This window comes from Rhipicephalus microplus, chromosome X (genome assembly GCF_043290135.1).
Source record: "Rhipicephalus microplus isolate Deutch F79 chromosome X, USDA_Rmic, whole genome shotgun sequence".
NCBI lineage: Eukaryota > Metazoa > Arthropoda > Arachnida > Ixodida > Ixodidae > Rhipicephalus > Rhipicephalus microplus.
In genome coordinates this window covers 379,022,546-379,039,564 of record NC_134710.1, presented here as the reverse complement: position 1 = coordinate 379,039,564, position 17,019 = coordinate 379,022,546, and the positions used below count along the sequence as shown (strand labels likewise).

The following is a 17,019-nucleotide window of genomic DNA, read 5'->3' as shown; positions in this document are numbered from 1 at the left end:
CCAGCACGAGCTTCATGAAGTGAAGCCCAGCAGAGGCAACGCGCTTGAGGCGCGGCGGTCGGTAGTCTGCAATGTGTCGTCATTTTAGGAGTTGCGCCTGGCCCTCCAAAATGGTGCAGGGGTAAAATGCCATTTCTTTCTTGATATGCCCGATTTGTATCGCAATTGTAAATTGTGCATTTTATAACTTAGTGTCATGCTTATAACCAGAGCTAACGATATTCTATTCTTGCTGTCACGTTATAAAATATGTTCTCAATATTAAAATTGCGCCTTTTATATAATAAACGTTTCGTCTTATTTCGCTAATTTGATGTTTTCCACTGTTGTGCTTCTTGTGACGTAAAAATCACCAGTTTAAGTCCATTATGCAAAGTTGGTAATGTGATGGAATTTTACCTGTTCTTTCTGTGTTATAAGTATTTTAAATGTTATTTTAAGGAGTCATCACTTGCAGGTCTAATCGTTTTTTGAACTTAACACAACCTGATATCGGTTCGGCAGTATGGTTTTCTGAAGAAAAATTCTCAAAGCAGGTGCTACTTCTTAATAAAAAATACTTGAAACTATAGAACTAACACTGCGCTCCTTGTCTCTATTGCGGGTGAAAATGGAAGCAGCAGGGACAGGATCGAGTTGAATAGCGGAACATTGAAGAAGCCTTTGTCCTGTATTGGACGTAGTCAGGCTGATGACGATAGTGTTGATGATGATGATGATGAAGATGATGATGATGAAGATGATTTGACAGAGTGACGTGATACGCGACTTTAAATCACAAGCAGTAGAGGTGCGTTTTCTGGCCTACGCCGATGATTTTGCCACATTCTGTACTGATTAAGAGAGTATACTGCATGTTGTAAAAACAGTCAAGTCCTTTTCTGTGTCCAGTGGAAGTACTGTGAACTGGGGAAAGTGCCACGGATTCTGGCACAGCGAGTGGCCGTCTACTCCCGAAACTTTCGCCAACCTAAGTTTCTTTACGCCTCCTGTTAGGTATTGGGAGTACCCCTAGACAATGATATTGACATTGAACTGTACTGGTATAGGAGAATTTATTAACTGCAAAAATCTAAATCTAGAATGACTTGAACCTGTCAGTCGTTGCTAAGGCGACAGTATGCAACCGATTGATCATAAGTAAACTAATGTACCTCGTGCAAGTAATTCACGTTTCGAGAATAAATGTCCAAAAGCTTCATCGCATATTTGTCAGTGTTTACTTGGGGCTCCACATGAGAGTGAACTAGCAGAACACACTTGTTTATGCGAGCCCGTGATGGCGGGCTTGATTTAAGCCATATGATTTTGCAACAAATAGGCAGCCAATTTATGTTTTCAAAGAATGTAGAACATACCTTCCTGCCAGCTGAGATTATCATGATTTACCTGAACTCATTGTTTCGACTGAGCATAATCACGGAAGTATGCGCGGTTACCTAAAAGAAGTAGTTATGTCAGCGCGCTTTTTGCTCAGTCGACTTTCAATGAGGCATTTATGTCACAAAAATTTGAAAAAGTTCCAGAGATACTTATGTGACATCGTGTTGCTTATGCCACTCTATAGAACTCAGTGTAGTACAAAAAGAGGAAAAGAGGTGCTTAAGCGAGTAGATGCCCGTACCACCTGGTGTTAAAAAGTTTTTCGTTCACTTGCACACTGGCATGCTGATAGTGAAGACTTGGACGAACGAAACAGGTTTTTATCTACACTGGGGTGTACAGTGACCATGTATTCCTGGACTGTTCGGGTGCATTGTTCATGTGGGATATTTTGCAGTGCATCTTTAAGAAAGATTTTCCCCTGCACCCTCAAGGAATTTAGATTTTGGCCATTGACAGTGAAGATGGTCCTCAATAGGACCTAATTATGATTTTTGCACGGCACAGTGAATGGAGATGTCTTTTTGCAGTGTGAAATGTAGATGCTGACGCCAGATCAGCGAAACAATATTTCAAAGAAAGTCTTCAGATATTTGTTGAAGAACAAAAGTCTCACACACATGTGCTAGTATGGCTGCAGTAGGTAGAATTATTGTTAAAACAGCGCTAGGTGTAGAGTACTTAAGGTAAGTGAATTGAATTTTTTAACCTGTAATTTTCTTTTGTTCTGTTATAAAGTTTTGTTGATATGTTTTATACTGAAGCTGATAATCAAAAGCTCATTTGATAATGTAGTGGACGTCAATAGCGCCATATTCTACAATGGTTAATCATAGGTCGTTGGTTCGAATCCAGCTCGACGAATTTTTTGGCGTGCGTTACCCTATTTTTCTGCTAAAATCGCTACATTTGATTTTTTTATCTGCATTGCCTGTGGAGTATAGTGTATAACGTCAACAAGTAATTGTCGGTGTATGCTGATGTTTGATGGTTCCGAATAAGTGCGTTGAAATACAGCTTGTAACACCCCACGAATCATATCGTCAGTAGCTGTGTTCGTAGAACGGTGGACTGTAGAAGCGCCATATAGCGCAATGGTTACTCATAGGTCGGTGGTTTGGGTCCGGCTCAACGCAGTTTTTTTTTTTGCGTGCATTACCCTATTTTTGCTAATATTGCAATGTTTGATTCTCTTTATCTGTCTTGGTTGTGGATTATGGTGTATAACGCCAACAAGTAATTGTCGGTGTACGGTAATGTGCGATGATTCCGAATAGGTGCGCTGAAATTGAGCTTGTAAAACCCAGCGAATCGTTCCACCCATAGCTCAATTAGTTTTTTAGTTCCCGCCAATGGCTCAGTTAGTATTCCCCTTCCGGCCGTGCTGGGCATTCCCCTTTCGGCCGTGCTGGGCCACTATACCAGGAACATGGATGAATCGTCATCACTGGCTCGTTCAAAACACTGGCCCCCTTAAAATAAAGGGCACGCATTAGCAGCAAAGGCAAGTCCAGATAATGTACGAAACGTCAAGCCCTTCCGTCGAGCGAGACGAGACGACGGGCTTCATAGCAAGAAGACTCAGGCAACCTAAATGCAAAGGTACAAATGCACAAAATACAATGCACACTTTTTGGATAAATATTTGACTTTAGTTGAAAAGTGTGATTTCCTATGGCTCAGTATTCTGTATCAAATGAATGTCTTGTGCTGAACCAATTCACTGGCCATACACTTTCAAGCATTGGATGGCTCCTCAATTTTCAAAAACTGCCATCCTATTAGATTTTGCACAATTATGTTATGCCAAGAAACCGACACAAATTCTCGGCACCTTATGTATCCGTGGATTAGCTCTCTGGCAGCACAATGCATATAAGACGTCACGCTAACAAAACTGCTACGCAAAATGCCATTATTTTATTTTTATTTACACATGCCTAGATTCGTTTCTTCCCCCCGTTATATTTTTTGTAATCATGCAGAAACGAGTAAGCCCTTCATTATTGTATGTAGCAGATATCTAAGCAGAAAGCAAAGCATTTATCTATTTACCTTAAATATATCCATTGTTTATCTCATATGTTCATCTTTAAGATCAGTATCATTGCATTAGGAGACAGCAAAATTATCACAAATAATTTCGCTTTCATATAGATTATATTTTTCGCACATAATTCGCCCTTTTTATCTCGTATCTCTCTTTGCCTTTATACATGTATATAATTTTGCTTTGCAAATTACATTGCCGCACACTCCGTGCCATCCCCCATGATTGGCTGTGCTGTTTTTCCGAGAATAATCATCATCATCACCAATACACAAGCCCAATGCGAATTACTCTTCTCGAAGGGAAGCCATTGACATAGAGAAAGGGCTTTTGGATACTCTGGGATTAGAGCGCGCTACACTTCCAGTATAGACTACAATCAATCGCAGGCTATATAAACTGCTGTGTAAAAGGCACTGAGTAAGCTATTGGATAAACACAAATCTAACCCTTCCCTCTGTTTGGTGCAAATTCTTTCAAATCAGATTCGGCAAAGCGTACAGAGTAGTGCACAACTTGCAGTATCACACATTACCAGCGATGTCACTCAGTTACGCAATGTAGTGTTGGACGAACTTGCTGCATCTGCAGCCAAGGCTAAGCAGTCCGGAACACAGGTGCACTTGGAGCGACATACGCCTCAGCCGAGCACAAGTGCTGCAACGGATATGGAACTCGATATGCGAACTAATAAACGTACCAGATCCTCTATCTTCCCCGATTAGAAGGCCAAAACTAAACGGAATGAATCAGGCGCTTCGCGGAAAGATGCTAACAAGGGCGCGGCATGCGTCTCTCCGGTGCGCCCAACACCAAAGGTCAGTTGGGGGTACCACAGTGGAACTGCCTTTCTATAGTCTGAGCCTCAACCATATTACATTAGTTTTACAATAATTTATATCTTGATATTAAACATCTCGAAGAAACTTCGCTTACACCGGATAAAAATTTCCATCTTGCAGGTTTTCGTTCATTTCGATCAGATCGCCCACCGCTTTGTGGCGGTTTGATGATTCTAGTATCAAGTAAATTATGCCATAGGGCAAAAATTTTTTTCACAATGTTAGACTTGGATTGTGAAATATTCAGCATTCGGCTAGTGTCTACCCGCATACCACCTTTTTTCAGTTATAAATTGTTACTTCCCCTCCGGTGTGCAAAGTATGCGTTATCTTGACACTGCTTTGATACCATGTAGAAAGGAAATTGTACTCACAGAAGACTTCGATTCACATCATTAGTCTTGGAGTCTAAAGAGAGATTCTTGTGGCAGGCGACTGGGGGAATGGACTATTGATCCCAACCTCTCATGTCTAAATAAAGGCCATGCAACATTTGTCCGAGGTCAGCCTTGCTCAGTACTAGAGTAAACGTCATGCTCATGCAATCAAGCGTTTCTAATGGGCTGTTCTGGATTTGGCAACCAACAGCAACCATGTTCCTGTAGTTTTTGATATTACTTGTACAACAATAACTTTAGAACAGCCAAAACGCAAATACATCAGCCATAGCTGATTTCAAGCTTGCCTCCATTCTGCCATTTCTAAGCTTTGAAATGCCAGTACTAAGAAAATTGCATCTACAATTGGTTCAATGCTGGAGAGATTTAAAAACAATTCCGAATTTTCTATTCTATTGAATAAACAATTCTCCTCTCATTGGTAGAACAATGAGTGTACGCGCGATTATAGAAGAAAAAAAGCCGCTTGGAGAAAAATTCTTCATAATCAGAGCCCAACCAACTTGAAGGACTATCAATTATTACTGACGTATTTAGGCGTACGTGAACCACGCGAAAGAAGAATACGACAGTAGAAATTCGGTTACGTTTCAAAATCAAGAAATAAGCGTGCTCTGTTCGCTTACCTTCGGACAAGAGAAGAACTGCCAGCACCTTTAACGTTGCAGCCACGTGTCTTGATGCCGCAAGAAATAGACAGCTCTCTAGATGACATAGCGCAAAGTTTGCAACGCCGCTTCACTGCTAATCTTTTGGCTATTCGGCCCATGCTGGAAAACTTGCATGAATTTCCAGAAGTTTCTCTAGCTGGATTGAGTCAGACAATAATTTGCTTACCGAGGACAGCTCCCGGACCAGATGGAATTACGGACTGTGTGTTAAACTTTTTACTACAGGAATCGGCTACTCTTTCGCTAGAACTAGTGAGTTATTCCTTAGGAAACGCATGAATACCTCCAGATGGGAAATTTGCCTAATTTATATTGTTGCTCAACAATGAAAAGAAGCATACATGTTGGATAACATAACGCCAATCGCAGTGACATCAAATTTAGTGAGCTTGGTTGAGAAGATCATCAATATACGAAATAATGAACTTATTACTATGAGGTCAATTCTAAGTTTAGTCAAAATGGGTTCAGGGCTTGTTGTTCAATTTGGGATGCCCACGTTGATTTAGAAAGTCGGCTTCAGTTAGCTCGGCTACATAACAAACATGCAGCTTTAGTTACCTTAGACATCGCTAAAGCATATGATACCGTGGTGAACTGTATTTTGAAAGTTTGATTAGAATACCCTAATAATCTATCATACATAGTAGCTTGGGTTCACAATTTTCTTACAGGCATGAAGATTTAATGTTTTAAAGATGGGTTTTCATCATATACTGATACACAATCGAGGAGAGTACTGCAAAGCTAAGTGCTTTCCCGGTGCTATTTAATTTACTATTGAGCACCATTCGACATAAACAGGATGTAAGAACTTATGTTTACGCAGACAATATCGCGTTTTTTGCAATAATAGATAACATTCAGACCTTTTCAGGCCGCAGATTAACTTTAACATAATGGGGAGCTGGCTTGATTGAAACTGCTTTCTACTTAATCCGAATAAATTTGTCCTCCTTCTTTTCCCGCTGCAATACCTTGTACACATCTCTTTGTTTTACCATCTTGAGGATACACAACAGGTGGAATCTGTTAATTACCCTAGAGTAATTTATCACACATCGCTAAACTGGTGACCTCATATTGAATATGTCGCCAGAAAAAGTGTTCGGGCCATTGGCATATTACGTAGGCTAAGCAACTACCTCATAAGTATGAGAAGAGGCACACTAGTAATGATATATCTCTTGTACATTCGTACTATTTTGGAATTTGGTTGTGTAAACTTTTGTGGAGTTCCAGCTTACAAGTTGTGGCCTCTAAGTCTTCTGGAAAGAGAAGCTTTGCGCTTATGCCTTGGCTTGCCTAAAACAGTTGCTAACAATGTGTTGAATCTGGAATCTGGAATCGATGGTCCCTGCTCTTTATTGAAATATTCGCTTTCTGACTGTTCTAACATTCTTAAGAATTAGTGAGTCACCATTGCGACATTCAGAAACAGCCTTTTTTCCCATCCCGGAATCATTTCTCGGTGCTAGATGGCCGCGATTTCGCACTCCACAAAATAGATTTGTGCAAAGTCTACTGCAGCCTCTAAACTTACGTATATGTGACGTTATGCCGAGTCACGGTAATTCATACGCTGTGGAAATTCAAGTTCACGATATTTTTCCTACTAACGCCAAATTACTTCCCCATATTATTTGGATGGTTTACGACAAGATCATCTGCGCAGTATTACAATGAACGTTGATATGCTGCAGATGCATTGCAATGTGACGAAAAGCCTGGGGTTATTTTCAGCCCGATTTTAGATTGGATTTTTTCCCTTCAACTACCTGACTTCATACCCATTTTTGTGACTGAATTTCTGGCAGCAGTGCTCACTTTACGCAAGATAAATACAGCAATTACATCAGCTGTCATAAAAACAGATTCCCTATCTCTCTGTATGGCACTTTCTGTTGGTGCTGATAATCAAGTAACAAAGGCATTCCGTGCACTAATGCCCGGCGTTTTTGAGAAAAATTCGACTAGTTTATGTGCCTGGACACAAAGGCTTAATAATAAATGAAATAGCTGATTACTTAGCTAAGTTGTCAATTAGCGAACTAATTCTACCACACTGCCCATCATCCGTTTATGTGACTGCTGCACGATTCCGCAGACATAGGCCTATGGAAGTCTTTAGAGGTTAAGCACTAACAAACTCTACCGAATATCGCCCTTTATTATATCCCGGGTGAAGAGACTTTTGCCTCACTAGTAAACAGGAAGTAGATATCACAAGGCTGCGTTGCCGGTTAGCAAATCTAAATTTCTATAAACACAGGTCCGCTCAGGCACTTTCGCCACTGTGCGCGTTCTCTGATGAACTTGTAACAATAGAACATTTGTTTTTGTCCTGCGTGCGGTTGAACACATTACGAAAAACTATATTAGAAATACCTTTACGTGGTATTGGTATTGACTTATCTCGGCCTGCAATTTTGCCTTTTGGCGCATCCATTTCTGGGTTTTCTACTGCAACAGTATGCGCGGCCGTCCAGGACTATACTGAAGAAGCTAATACACTGACTAATTATTCTCTTTCATTCATCTTACGTGTCTACAAAACTGCATACGTATAAATCAGATTAATGCTCTCTTCTAAGGTTAATTCGTTTCTTTATATAAAGAATTGTATGCATTAGATCAAGCACCGTACTTTTTAGGTTACTGTTTATCTTTCTATTATATCTCCAATTTTTTAAAACTGAACAATAATGTTAAAAACCACTTCATTCTTGGCCAATCCCCCATAGTGGGTATGCGCCGCGATCAATAGTTGAACAACAACAAGAACTGTTGAATCCGGAGCGCGTGCCGTGAGGCAGCGAAGACAAAGAAGTACGAGCGTCACACGCACGGTTGCCTCGTTCTGCTTGTAACCGTCCTTCGATTGTCCACGTTTGCATTTGGCGAGAATGCAGCACGTTCAAGGGGAGCCTCAGTGTTACGGGAACGCCAAGCGATCGAGCGTCGTCTCACCACCAGTCCGGACTTTCCACAGCAAATGGACGCCTTTGCCGACGTTAGCTGCATCATCACCAGCTGAATTATGTTTCTTGGCTGAAGGTCCGTGGCAAGTAGCGTCTTTGCCACCGGATGGTAGCTTTCCGAGATACTACTACGAAGGCTCAGGGCCTGTTTCCGAGCAGACGCTGGATCCCGAATCCTTGAGGCAGTCCACGAAGCCCAGCGGTGTCGAGTTCCTGAGCTTCGTCCTTGGCATCGCTTTTGCAAGGTTGCTCCTAGGCAACGCGTTACTCATTTTACCCAACTCGCTGTTGCCTTACGATGTCACACCAGACGTCGCAGATGGTGCCTTCGAGCAGCGGCTGGAGATAGCGCCCAACACCATTGGCCAGCGATTCATTCCGAGGAGAGTCGTACATCCAGACGTCGATGAAAAAGAGAACAGGAGAACGACGACCAGCGCTCGCACAAGAGTCCGGGTCGCGGGCAGGGCTACGAAAGGAAGGACAGCTCTACAACTCCTGACGAGGGTGATGACTAGCCCAGTGACGACTCCGCGGGTTACCGCCGCTACAACTGGGGCTCTCGAAGAAGACGACGTGCAACTAAGACGTGTAAGTTGGCTCATTATATGTGATGTAATCATGTATGCCTTGAGGTCTTCTAGTAATATAATTAGGGCTGTGGTCAGCTAATCTATTTGTTCACGAAATGGTTTTTTTTCTTTTCTGTTAGGGCCTTTTAGGGCCAATGTTACACTTGCGCTATGGAAGTAGAGTAAGAACATCACAAAGTGGCCCTTGCATGAAATATATAATAAATAGCGGGTTCATAATATTTGCAGGGAAGCTGCAGGAATGGATTTTGATAACTGCTCTTTAAAAAAGAAACTAAAGAAACTGTTCATTGGAACGTGAGCGGGCTTCGTACATTGTAGTCCATTCTAAACACACACACACACACACACACACACACATATATATATATATATATATATATATATATATATATATATATGTATATATATATATATATATATATATATATATATGTATATATATATATATATATATATATATATATATATATAAGATGTTAATTGGAATGAATGCGTTTCGTTTATACAGATCCATCTGAAAAATGCAGCCCTAATTCAAACATAGATGAAACAACCGTACAGGAGTACGAGTGCCATCCTCATGTGAAGTAAACATTAACATATTGCGTAGTGGACCTTAACACGGAAAATTTAGGATCGCACTCATTAGTTTCTATGGTCTACATATTTGCCATTTGCGTAATTTATTTTGTCAGTACTCATTCTATGCTTCCAATTTCAACATGTGAACGAGCAAAAATTTTGATGTTTTAGTGAGCGTCTGTAATTATTCAAAGTTGCATTATAACAGTTTGTGCGATTCTCGTTCGTTTTGTCAGTCAATCAGTCAAGCAGAATGAACTCAGTTGGGCTGTAGTTAGTATAAAGAATTGACAGACTGCGAAAACAATATAAACGGGAAAAAGAAAACAAAATGTCACATTCTGTCTTGAATGGTCTCGCGTCATACCTGTCACACCGGGAAAAAAGTCTCCTCTCGTAAAATGGAGACAAAGTGGCTTTTTAATAGAAATATTTTGTGACAATGCTGTAACCTCGTAGGTGAACTATGAAGTTGAGATATGCATGGATTGCTTCCTTTAACCTCTTAATCGAGCTACATTCATCAAATTTGACTTGTATCATTCAATACCTTCATTTCTGTTTTGAGTCTTTTCAACAATACGAAATAGTAAAACTGGGGTGATCTGAAGCGAAAAAGGTATATGTGGTTGGGCACAAAACTATAACTGAAGTAACGCGAACGTCGACATCAAAATAAAACGGCGCACAAGGTCGAAGACGTGAAGAACTTGAGGCACGAGCACTGCGTGTGCACTGTCCGAAAATCATTATATAATCAGACAAACTCTATGTGCTTCACGAATGCCAGAGCAGCCAGCATTGAGGTTACATTGATTTGTAATTGTTTTGTTTAATTGCTTCAAAATAACAAGTTTTTAACGTAGGAAGCTATATAATATTATGATATTACAGTTTGGCAAATGAAGAAAGTTTAAAACGATGGTGTAAGTGATTTGGTCCATATGAAACTACTGATTAACCGCACGAGGTCAAAATGGAGAAAAAGATTGACAGACGCAGAACTTTGAATTGAATCAATTCTACATTAAGTAACGAGGCTTTAAGGTTCTCCGTAGGACCAAGGCTTCTATAACACCTACGATGTGGTGCAGTTCTTGCAGTCATGATGGCGTTCTGTTCTCTCTTTTATATAGTTAGCATTTATTACAGCATTTTTATCATCCCTCGGTGGTTCCTTATAAAGCATCGAAGAACGAAAGCATCGTCCCTTGTGTCATATGCTCTACGTGCTAGGGAAAGCGTACAATCGCTGGAGATGACCGCAGCTGAAGCGCAGAGGCTACGCACCGGCCATCGTTTGTAGCGCGAGATGCCCATCAGGGGGTCCAGAAGTGAAAAAATGCATGCCGCATGGGCGTGATTTTCTGACTACAGTGACAAACGAAAGCGACGAGCGACAATATTTGCTGTCGTGGAGGCCCTTACGTTGTCACCACTTCTCGCGTCACCTATATCTTAAAACTGAAAAAGGTCGTCTGTCGGCCGAAAACCAGCGTTGCGATTTTCGGCAACATGGCTGCGCCCGTGGACCTCGCTTTGGTTGCGATTTGCTCTCAATGCTTGTTATCCGCTCGTACTTCAAGCGATGCCAGAAATCAACTTTATTTTTTACATTCGCGTATCAATCTAAGAAGGAGTGTGCGGCCATGTTTTGTTTTAAATCTTGCTATCGCAGGTCTCTTTTAATGTTTAGACGGTAGCTTGTGGCAATTTGGTCGCTTGCGGGAATGCGAACTCGTCCTCCCACGTGCGTAGTAGCCGTCGTAGCATACTCTTCTGGGCACACTGTCGCGTTAAAACCAAATATCCAAAAAAAAGGTCGCAAAATACTTTTGTGGCTTCCTTAAGCCACACAAGACCGCAAAAAGTTTGGCATGTTGTCATCTAGCTGCTTTTATAGAATTCTTTTCGGGGTATATACCTTATTTAGGAGTATATACGTGATTGTTTTAACTATAGCAATATTGAGACTGTCGCCGACATGTGATTGCAGTCGTTGCGACGTGACGGCGCGACGGCGCAAGTTTGCCTCTGCAGCTTGTCGCTGTTGCTGGAAAATTGCATGCGTGTGGTTGGGTCTTGACTCGCACACAGAGCTGCCGGGTGCCGTCACGAACATACTGCCTCAAAAAGGATTGGCATAGAGCTTATATTCTAATACGTGGCGCTTGCGCTGAAGCTATCACAGCACGAAGCTGACTTCACTCGCAGAAGTGGGCGTGACCACTTAGGCCTGTGTTTCGTTGAATTACGCCGGGTTAGATGCTAAAAGATAAGCTAGCCTTACTTCCTGTAACATTCCGATTAGCTGTTATCATATCTATTAATTAGCCTGCTGGGTGACACTATATATTTTTTTAGTTTTTGCATGGCGCACTAATAGCTCCATATAAAAAGAATTTCAGGTTCACCGAAGGAGTGAAGTGCTGAATGAGGTAACAACTAATTTCAATGTTGTACGAAGTAAAGCTCGTATGGATCCCATCTCACGTAACTTTATAAAACGCTGGTGTAAGCGAATACGACTATCTATCGTTCTCTACGTGAAGTATAAGCGATCAGAGCTCAACACGTGGAAAGGTATACGAACATTGTACTGAATATATATATGTAAATTTTAGGGGAAAGAAGTGTATACCTAAGGGCTCGTTTTTCCTTGTTTTGACACAATATAATGAGATATAACCGATAATATTGCCAAGAAATGTATAGGAGAGGTTATTAGAACCAAGGTAACGTAAAGAACCAATGTAACAAGGAAAAAACAGAAAAACGAGCCCTTAGGTATACACTTCTTTCTCTTATCCATTAACGAGGGCCTCGTACTGGCAGACTTGGTGCCATTAGGTTGTATACGAGAGACTATTGGTAAGCTGCTCACTCGTAATAGGTTCACGTGCCACTTGACGCCAGGCAGACTATTAAAGTGTGTACCACACTCGGCGCTATGGCTACAGATGGCGCTGACTTACACTTTCGTGTTTAAATTCACATATAAAGCAAATAAATAGGGCGGCTGGGGGGGGGGGGCAGCCGCTGTGAAAGCTCAGTGGTTAAAGCACAGAACACGTTATTCGAAGGTCGTACGTTCGATTCCTGCTCACGACAAAGTATTTTTCAACCACTTAGAATTATTGTCCGTTAGATGATATATATACATATATATATATATATATATCGGTGTTTTAAATCTTTTAGACATTGACGCCTTTTTCCTATGTTGCATTGATGTACGCAATTCTTGCGCATCACAGGCGGTAACCCTCGAGTCGTACAGTGGGCACGTGTACACTAACTGCGGGCATCCAAAGCACGAATTCTACTGCAGTGCCTACAGGAAAACCTGCGTACTGGAAGCCACAGACCCAGTGCACGTGTGCAACCGCGGCTTCATGTGGTTCTCAAGCATCAAGAGCTTCCTCGCTAGCTGTGTCAACGGCCGCCGCGTGTCAGACCGCTGCTACGGAAGCACACTTTTCTTTCCCTGCAACCGGTGAGTTCACCTAATGCATCTTGGTTTCTTCCCTTGCTGGCCTCGCACGTTTTCACCACGATTTAGCTTTGAACCCTTCCTGAAGTACGAAAATCATTTCAGTGAGTTTATATTTGAGACATATTTTACGTGAAATCCCGAAAATCGCTACCATCTGTCTGTCAAGCGAAAGAATTCTATTATTAGGGCAAAGTTCAACCACTTCCTCTTCACCCACCAATATTGATCTGGTTTTTTCGTTCATGCTTCTGCGCACTGTCGAATAAAAAAAACGTTGCGCATATATTTGAAGCTCATTATGAATCCGTCACTATTCTGTGGCCTGTTTCTATATACTACGAAATGCCTATACAAGTAGTTCTATGGACTATAGCGTGTATTGCGCTGCGCTGAGAATGCGACGCTATGCACGAAAGGGTGAATGATTTCTACGCATAGATAAGACGATGTGGTGCTGCCACCTACCTGTGACCTTGCATTCTACAAACTACGGCCTTTCAGATGGCCCACGCAAGCTGGGCGCACGCTATATTGGAGGCCATTCTTTTGTTTTCCAAGATTACTGCCAGATGACGCTCATGTCTGATGCAGCGCCTCCAGAATCCCACTCAACGATTTTCTCGCGCGCAAAGCAAATGTTTTGTTCACTCTCTCCAGATGAACGACTATCGTCTTTCGAACATATTTGCAGTCAAACATCTAAATATGGCGCCTATTGGTAGACTATTTTCGACCATGCTTCGCCCCTAGACAGCAAATGGTAAAACCTCAATGAAAGGCTTTTTGTGCTTAGACAAAGTTAATGTTCCCCTTGTTGTACCCTGATAAGCTGAAGCTGTAAAAGATAATGTTAAAGGCCACGCACAGTATACTGCACTACACTTTGCTTGCTCACAGTGGGCATATGTTTAAGCTTTGCCTTTAAGAGCAGACTGCAAAAGCGTAACCAGGCTGCGTTCGCATCATGCTATGATTTGCTTAGACATTCTACCTCGTTCTGTCTATACCTCAGCCTGGACGTGGGGAAAGCAACGCATACTGCTATAGTGCAGTTATGAAGCCCGCAATGTTCCATAAGATCGTTTTGCCAATTACTGAAATATCCACTGTTCGCCCGCAAAACAATAGATCGCTTGCACTGACATACCTTAATATGCCACATAGAAGCACCGACATGGTGGGAGGCGAACTTTATGATCTCACGTGCTTGTTACAGTGCATCGAATCAAACGCATTGCCTTGCATTTTGATTCTGTCGCTATGTACGCACAGAAGGCAAAGAGCGTTCCAGCGACGTCGTTTTCAGACCGAATCAGGTGATTCGCACGTTCATATACTGCCTTGACATCATCTATAAGCCGTCAAGCTGGAGCCATCTATTGTGTGTATAACGCCATGGGCGAGCTATGAATATGTGGAGCTTTGCAGCTGTGCAACATTGTGGATGCTTTGGGTGAGAACTAGGACCAAGTGTAAGAGTGGGTGTGTAATGAGCGGGGGTTGTGTAATAAGTGGGTTCTCTTACTACCCAATATTTGCGCGATTCTCAAGGTGTGACACCTGGTGCCATCGTAATATTCTGCCACGCACCATTGCACTTCTTGACACGACTCCTTGTGGTGCATGGCCGGTGTATAGCTTTTACTTTCGAAGCAGTTCCGTGCACATGTATGCGTGGCTCTGTAGAACGCCTGCTTGCTGCACAGATTGCCTATGCTCGATTGTGGCTCGGACACATTTTTTTAATTATTTGCATTCACCGCCATTTTCATACAAAGATACCACCGATGTTTTGTTCGAAACTAACAGCGTCGCCGCAGATACCGGAAGTTCTCCGACACGAGCTCTTTAATGCTCTCGCATCAATATCATCTTTGCTAGTGAGAAATGCGTACAAACACTTTTGTCTTTTATTGTAATAGCAAATGCATCGACACTCTCGGCGTTTTTTTTTTCGAGATACCGTAGCCATTCTAATTCCATATCGACAACATGTCCGCACGCATCACAGGTTAGACGAGCGAACAAAACCGCGCTTCAACTCTGGATCAGAACGGCTAGCTGAAGAAGATATAAAGCTAGCTACTCATGTGGTCATATTCGCCAAACGAAGAGCGCAAGCTATGGCATCGCCAGGCGAGCGAGGCCTGCCGATGAATGCTCTTCAAGGAGAGAGACAACTTCCCGCCCGTAGTTTGTAACGTCAAGCACCAAGAGGAGACACACACAAGAATGGGATCGGCAGATCCCACTTACCTTGGCAATCAATGTTATGCAAAACATGCGAATCGAAGGTGACTGTGTTGTAATTTTTGTATCAAGCCAAACGCTACGAAATGACGCTAAACGTACAAATATTGTATGCACATATAATTGTTCTACATTCACACTTTTACTGTTGTGTAACCATGGCAACAGCAACAAAGGTAATAGCAACACCTGAAGCGATAAGCTGATACGTAGCGCTTGTGCAAGCGAGATTGGTGGCCATGTATTGATAAATTATCTTCACCGGATGGAGATTAACAAAAATTTCCGTTAATAAAACGTGTCGAATATATGATAAGGTTACATAAGTACGGTTTATAAAATTTGATAGCAACCATTGCAAACACAATTATCGTTGTACGAACAATGTAGTCTACTTCGAAGCAGTTCTGGGACCTGGCGTTGCTTTGTGATAGAATAGTTGTTTGCCACGCAGAATACTGGGGTTCGATTCCTGTTCCGACCATGATAGCCATTCTTTGCGTTCATTCGATCAACGCTGCTGATGCCAGCTTTTCGGGAGAAGCTCCTATACGGCTGACCTTCTTGGTGTCTGTGAAGCCCCCAAAATACCAACTTAAACTGAACAGCTGCACTACAAATAACGAAAAGTATGTGCGTGGCGAAACTACTATATGAATCAACCATATCAAAACTCTAATTTGGTCAGTCTATATCAAAGGTATGTACTTGGATATGGACCGACCACTTGCCAGTATAGTCCTGTGGTCCAGCTAGTTTGTAACAATTGCTTCCATTTTATCAATAAAATTAGATTGATTGATAAAGAGCCGACGTTATGTGTTATCAAGTATACGACAGCACAATACGTGATCACCCGCGCTGCTCGTCTGTCAATCCGTTCACTCGTTCATTCAATCGTCCATCAGTCTGTACGCCCACTGATCTGTCGTTCGTCTATCCGTGCGTTCACCCGTCCGTCTGTTCGTCCATCCATCTGTCCATCCGTCCATCCATCTATGCGTCCAGCCGTACATGCATCCGTGCATACATCCACCTGTTCCTCCTCGCGTGCAGACGTCCACATGTCCGTCTGCGCGTCCATCCGTTTATCTGTTGGTCCTTTATAGCAGTCGGTGATTTCAATGTATACATGAACCTTACGGATTATAGCTTCGCCCAGTCATCATCGTCTTTCACTTAGTGGAGATGCACCGATTTTTGTTAACGATCTCGAAATGAAATTAGCAATGTCTATTCACACCGTTGCTTGATTCATATAAACTATACATCACATTCAGTGCATTGCGCCTAACAACAGTTGATCGTTAACTGCCATGACGGTGGTATTATAGGGGTGCATATGTAATGCTTATGACATCCGGTAGCCATCATTGCATCCCATATGAGCGATTTACGCACGTAGCTGTCTATTTCAAAAGTACTTGCGAGACCAGGCGTCGCTCTTCGGTAGAATATTTGGCTAGCACGCAGAATGCTTGAGTTGGATTCCTGCTTTTACCGAACTTTTATCACAAGGGGGTGGTCGCGAGCGCTATCTCGACGGACATGGGTAGACGACTCGAATTCCTTTGTTTTTGCTGTGTGGTTTCACTGCTTATTTCACGTTGTGACGACAGAAAACACAAAATCTGGAGTTTATATTGAATCAGCTCTATTCCCTAACATGAATGCTTTGTCGAGTTTCGCTGGATCAGGTGCAAAAGACTGAACTGGTAGTCTCCGTAGGCGTTCCACTTTCTGGCTGTCGGCCTGTGTGCTTACATTCGC

The 17,019-nt window shown here is 42.2% G+C and overlaps 1 protein-coding gene across 1 annotated transcript; it reads left to right on the top strand.

Annotated features, from left to right (window-relative positions):
• The first annotated feature begins 2,780 nt into the window (after positions 1 to 2,780).
• On the top strand, positions 2,781 to 16,403 carry LOC142776414 (uncharacterized). The gene is made up of 2 exons (XM_075880039.1): positions 2,781 to 8,916; positions 12,761 to 16,403. Exons 1-2 carry the CDS (start codon positions 8,251 to 8,253, stop codon positions 13,001 to 13,003), a joined length of 909 nt encoding a protein of 302 aa, XP_075736154.1. The 5' UTR covers positions 2,781 to 8,250; the 3' UTR covers positions 13,004 to 16,403.
• The last annotated feature ends 616 nt before the right edge of the window (positions 16,404 to 17,019 follow it).

Bases quoted from the DNA above. Each gene is read 5' to 3' on its own strand.
- LOC142776414 (XM_075880039.1), top strand. From the start codon at position 8,251: ATGCAGCACGTTCAAGGGGAGCCTCAGTGTTACGGGAACGCCAAGCGA. The intron at 8,917-12,760 runs GTAAGTTGGCTC...TGCGCATCACAG, and splicing joins ACGACGTGCAACTAAGACGT to GCGGTAACCCTCGAGTCGTA.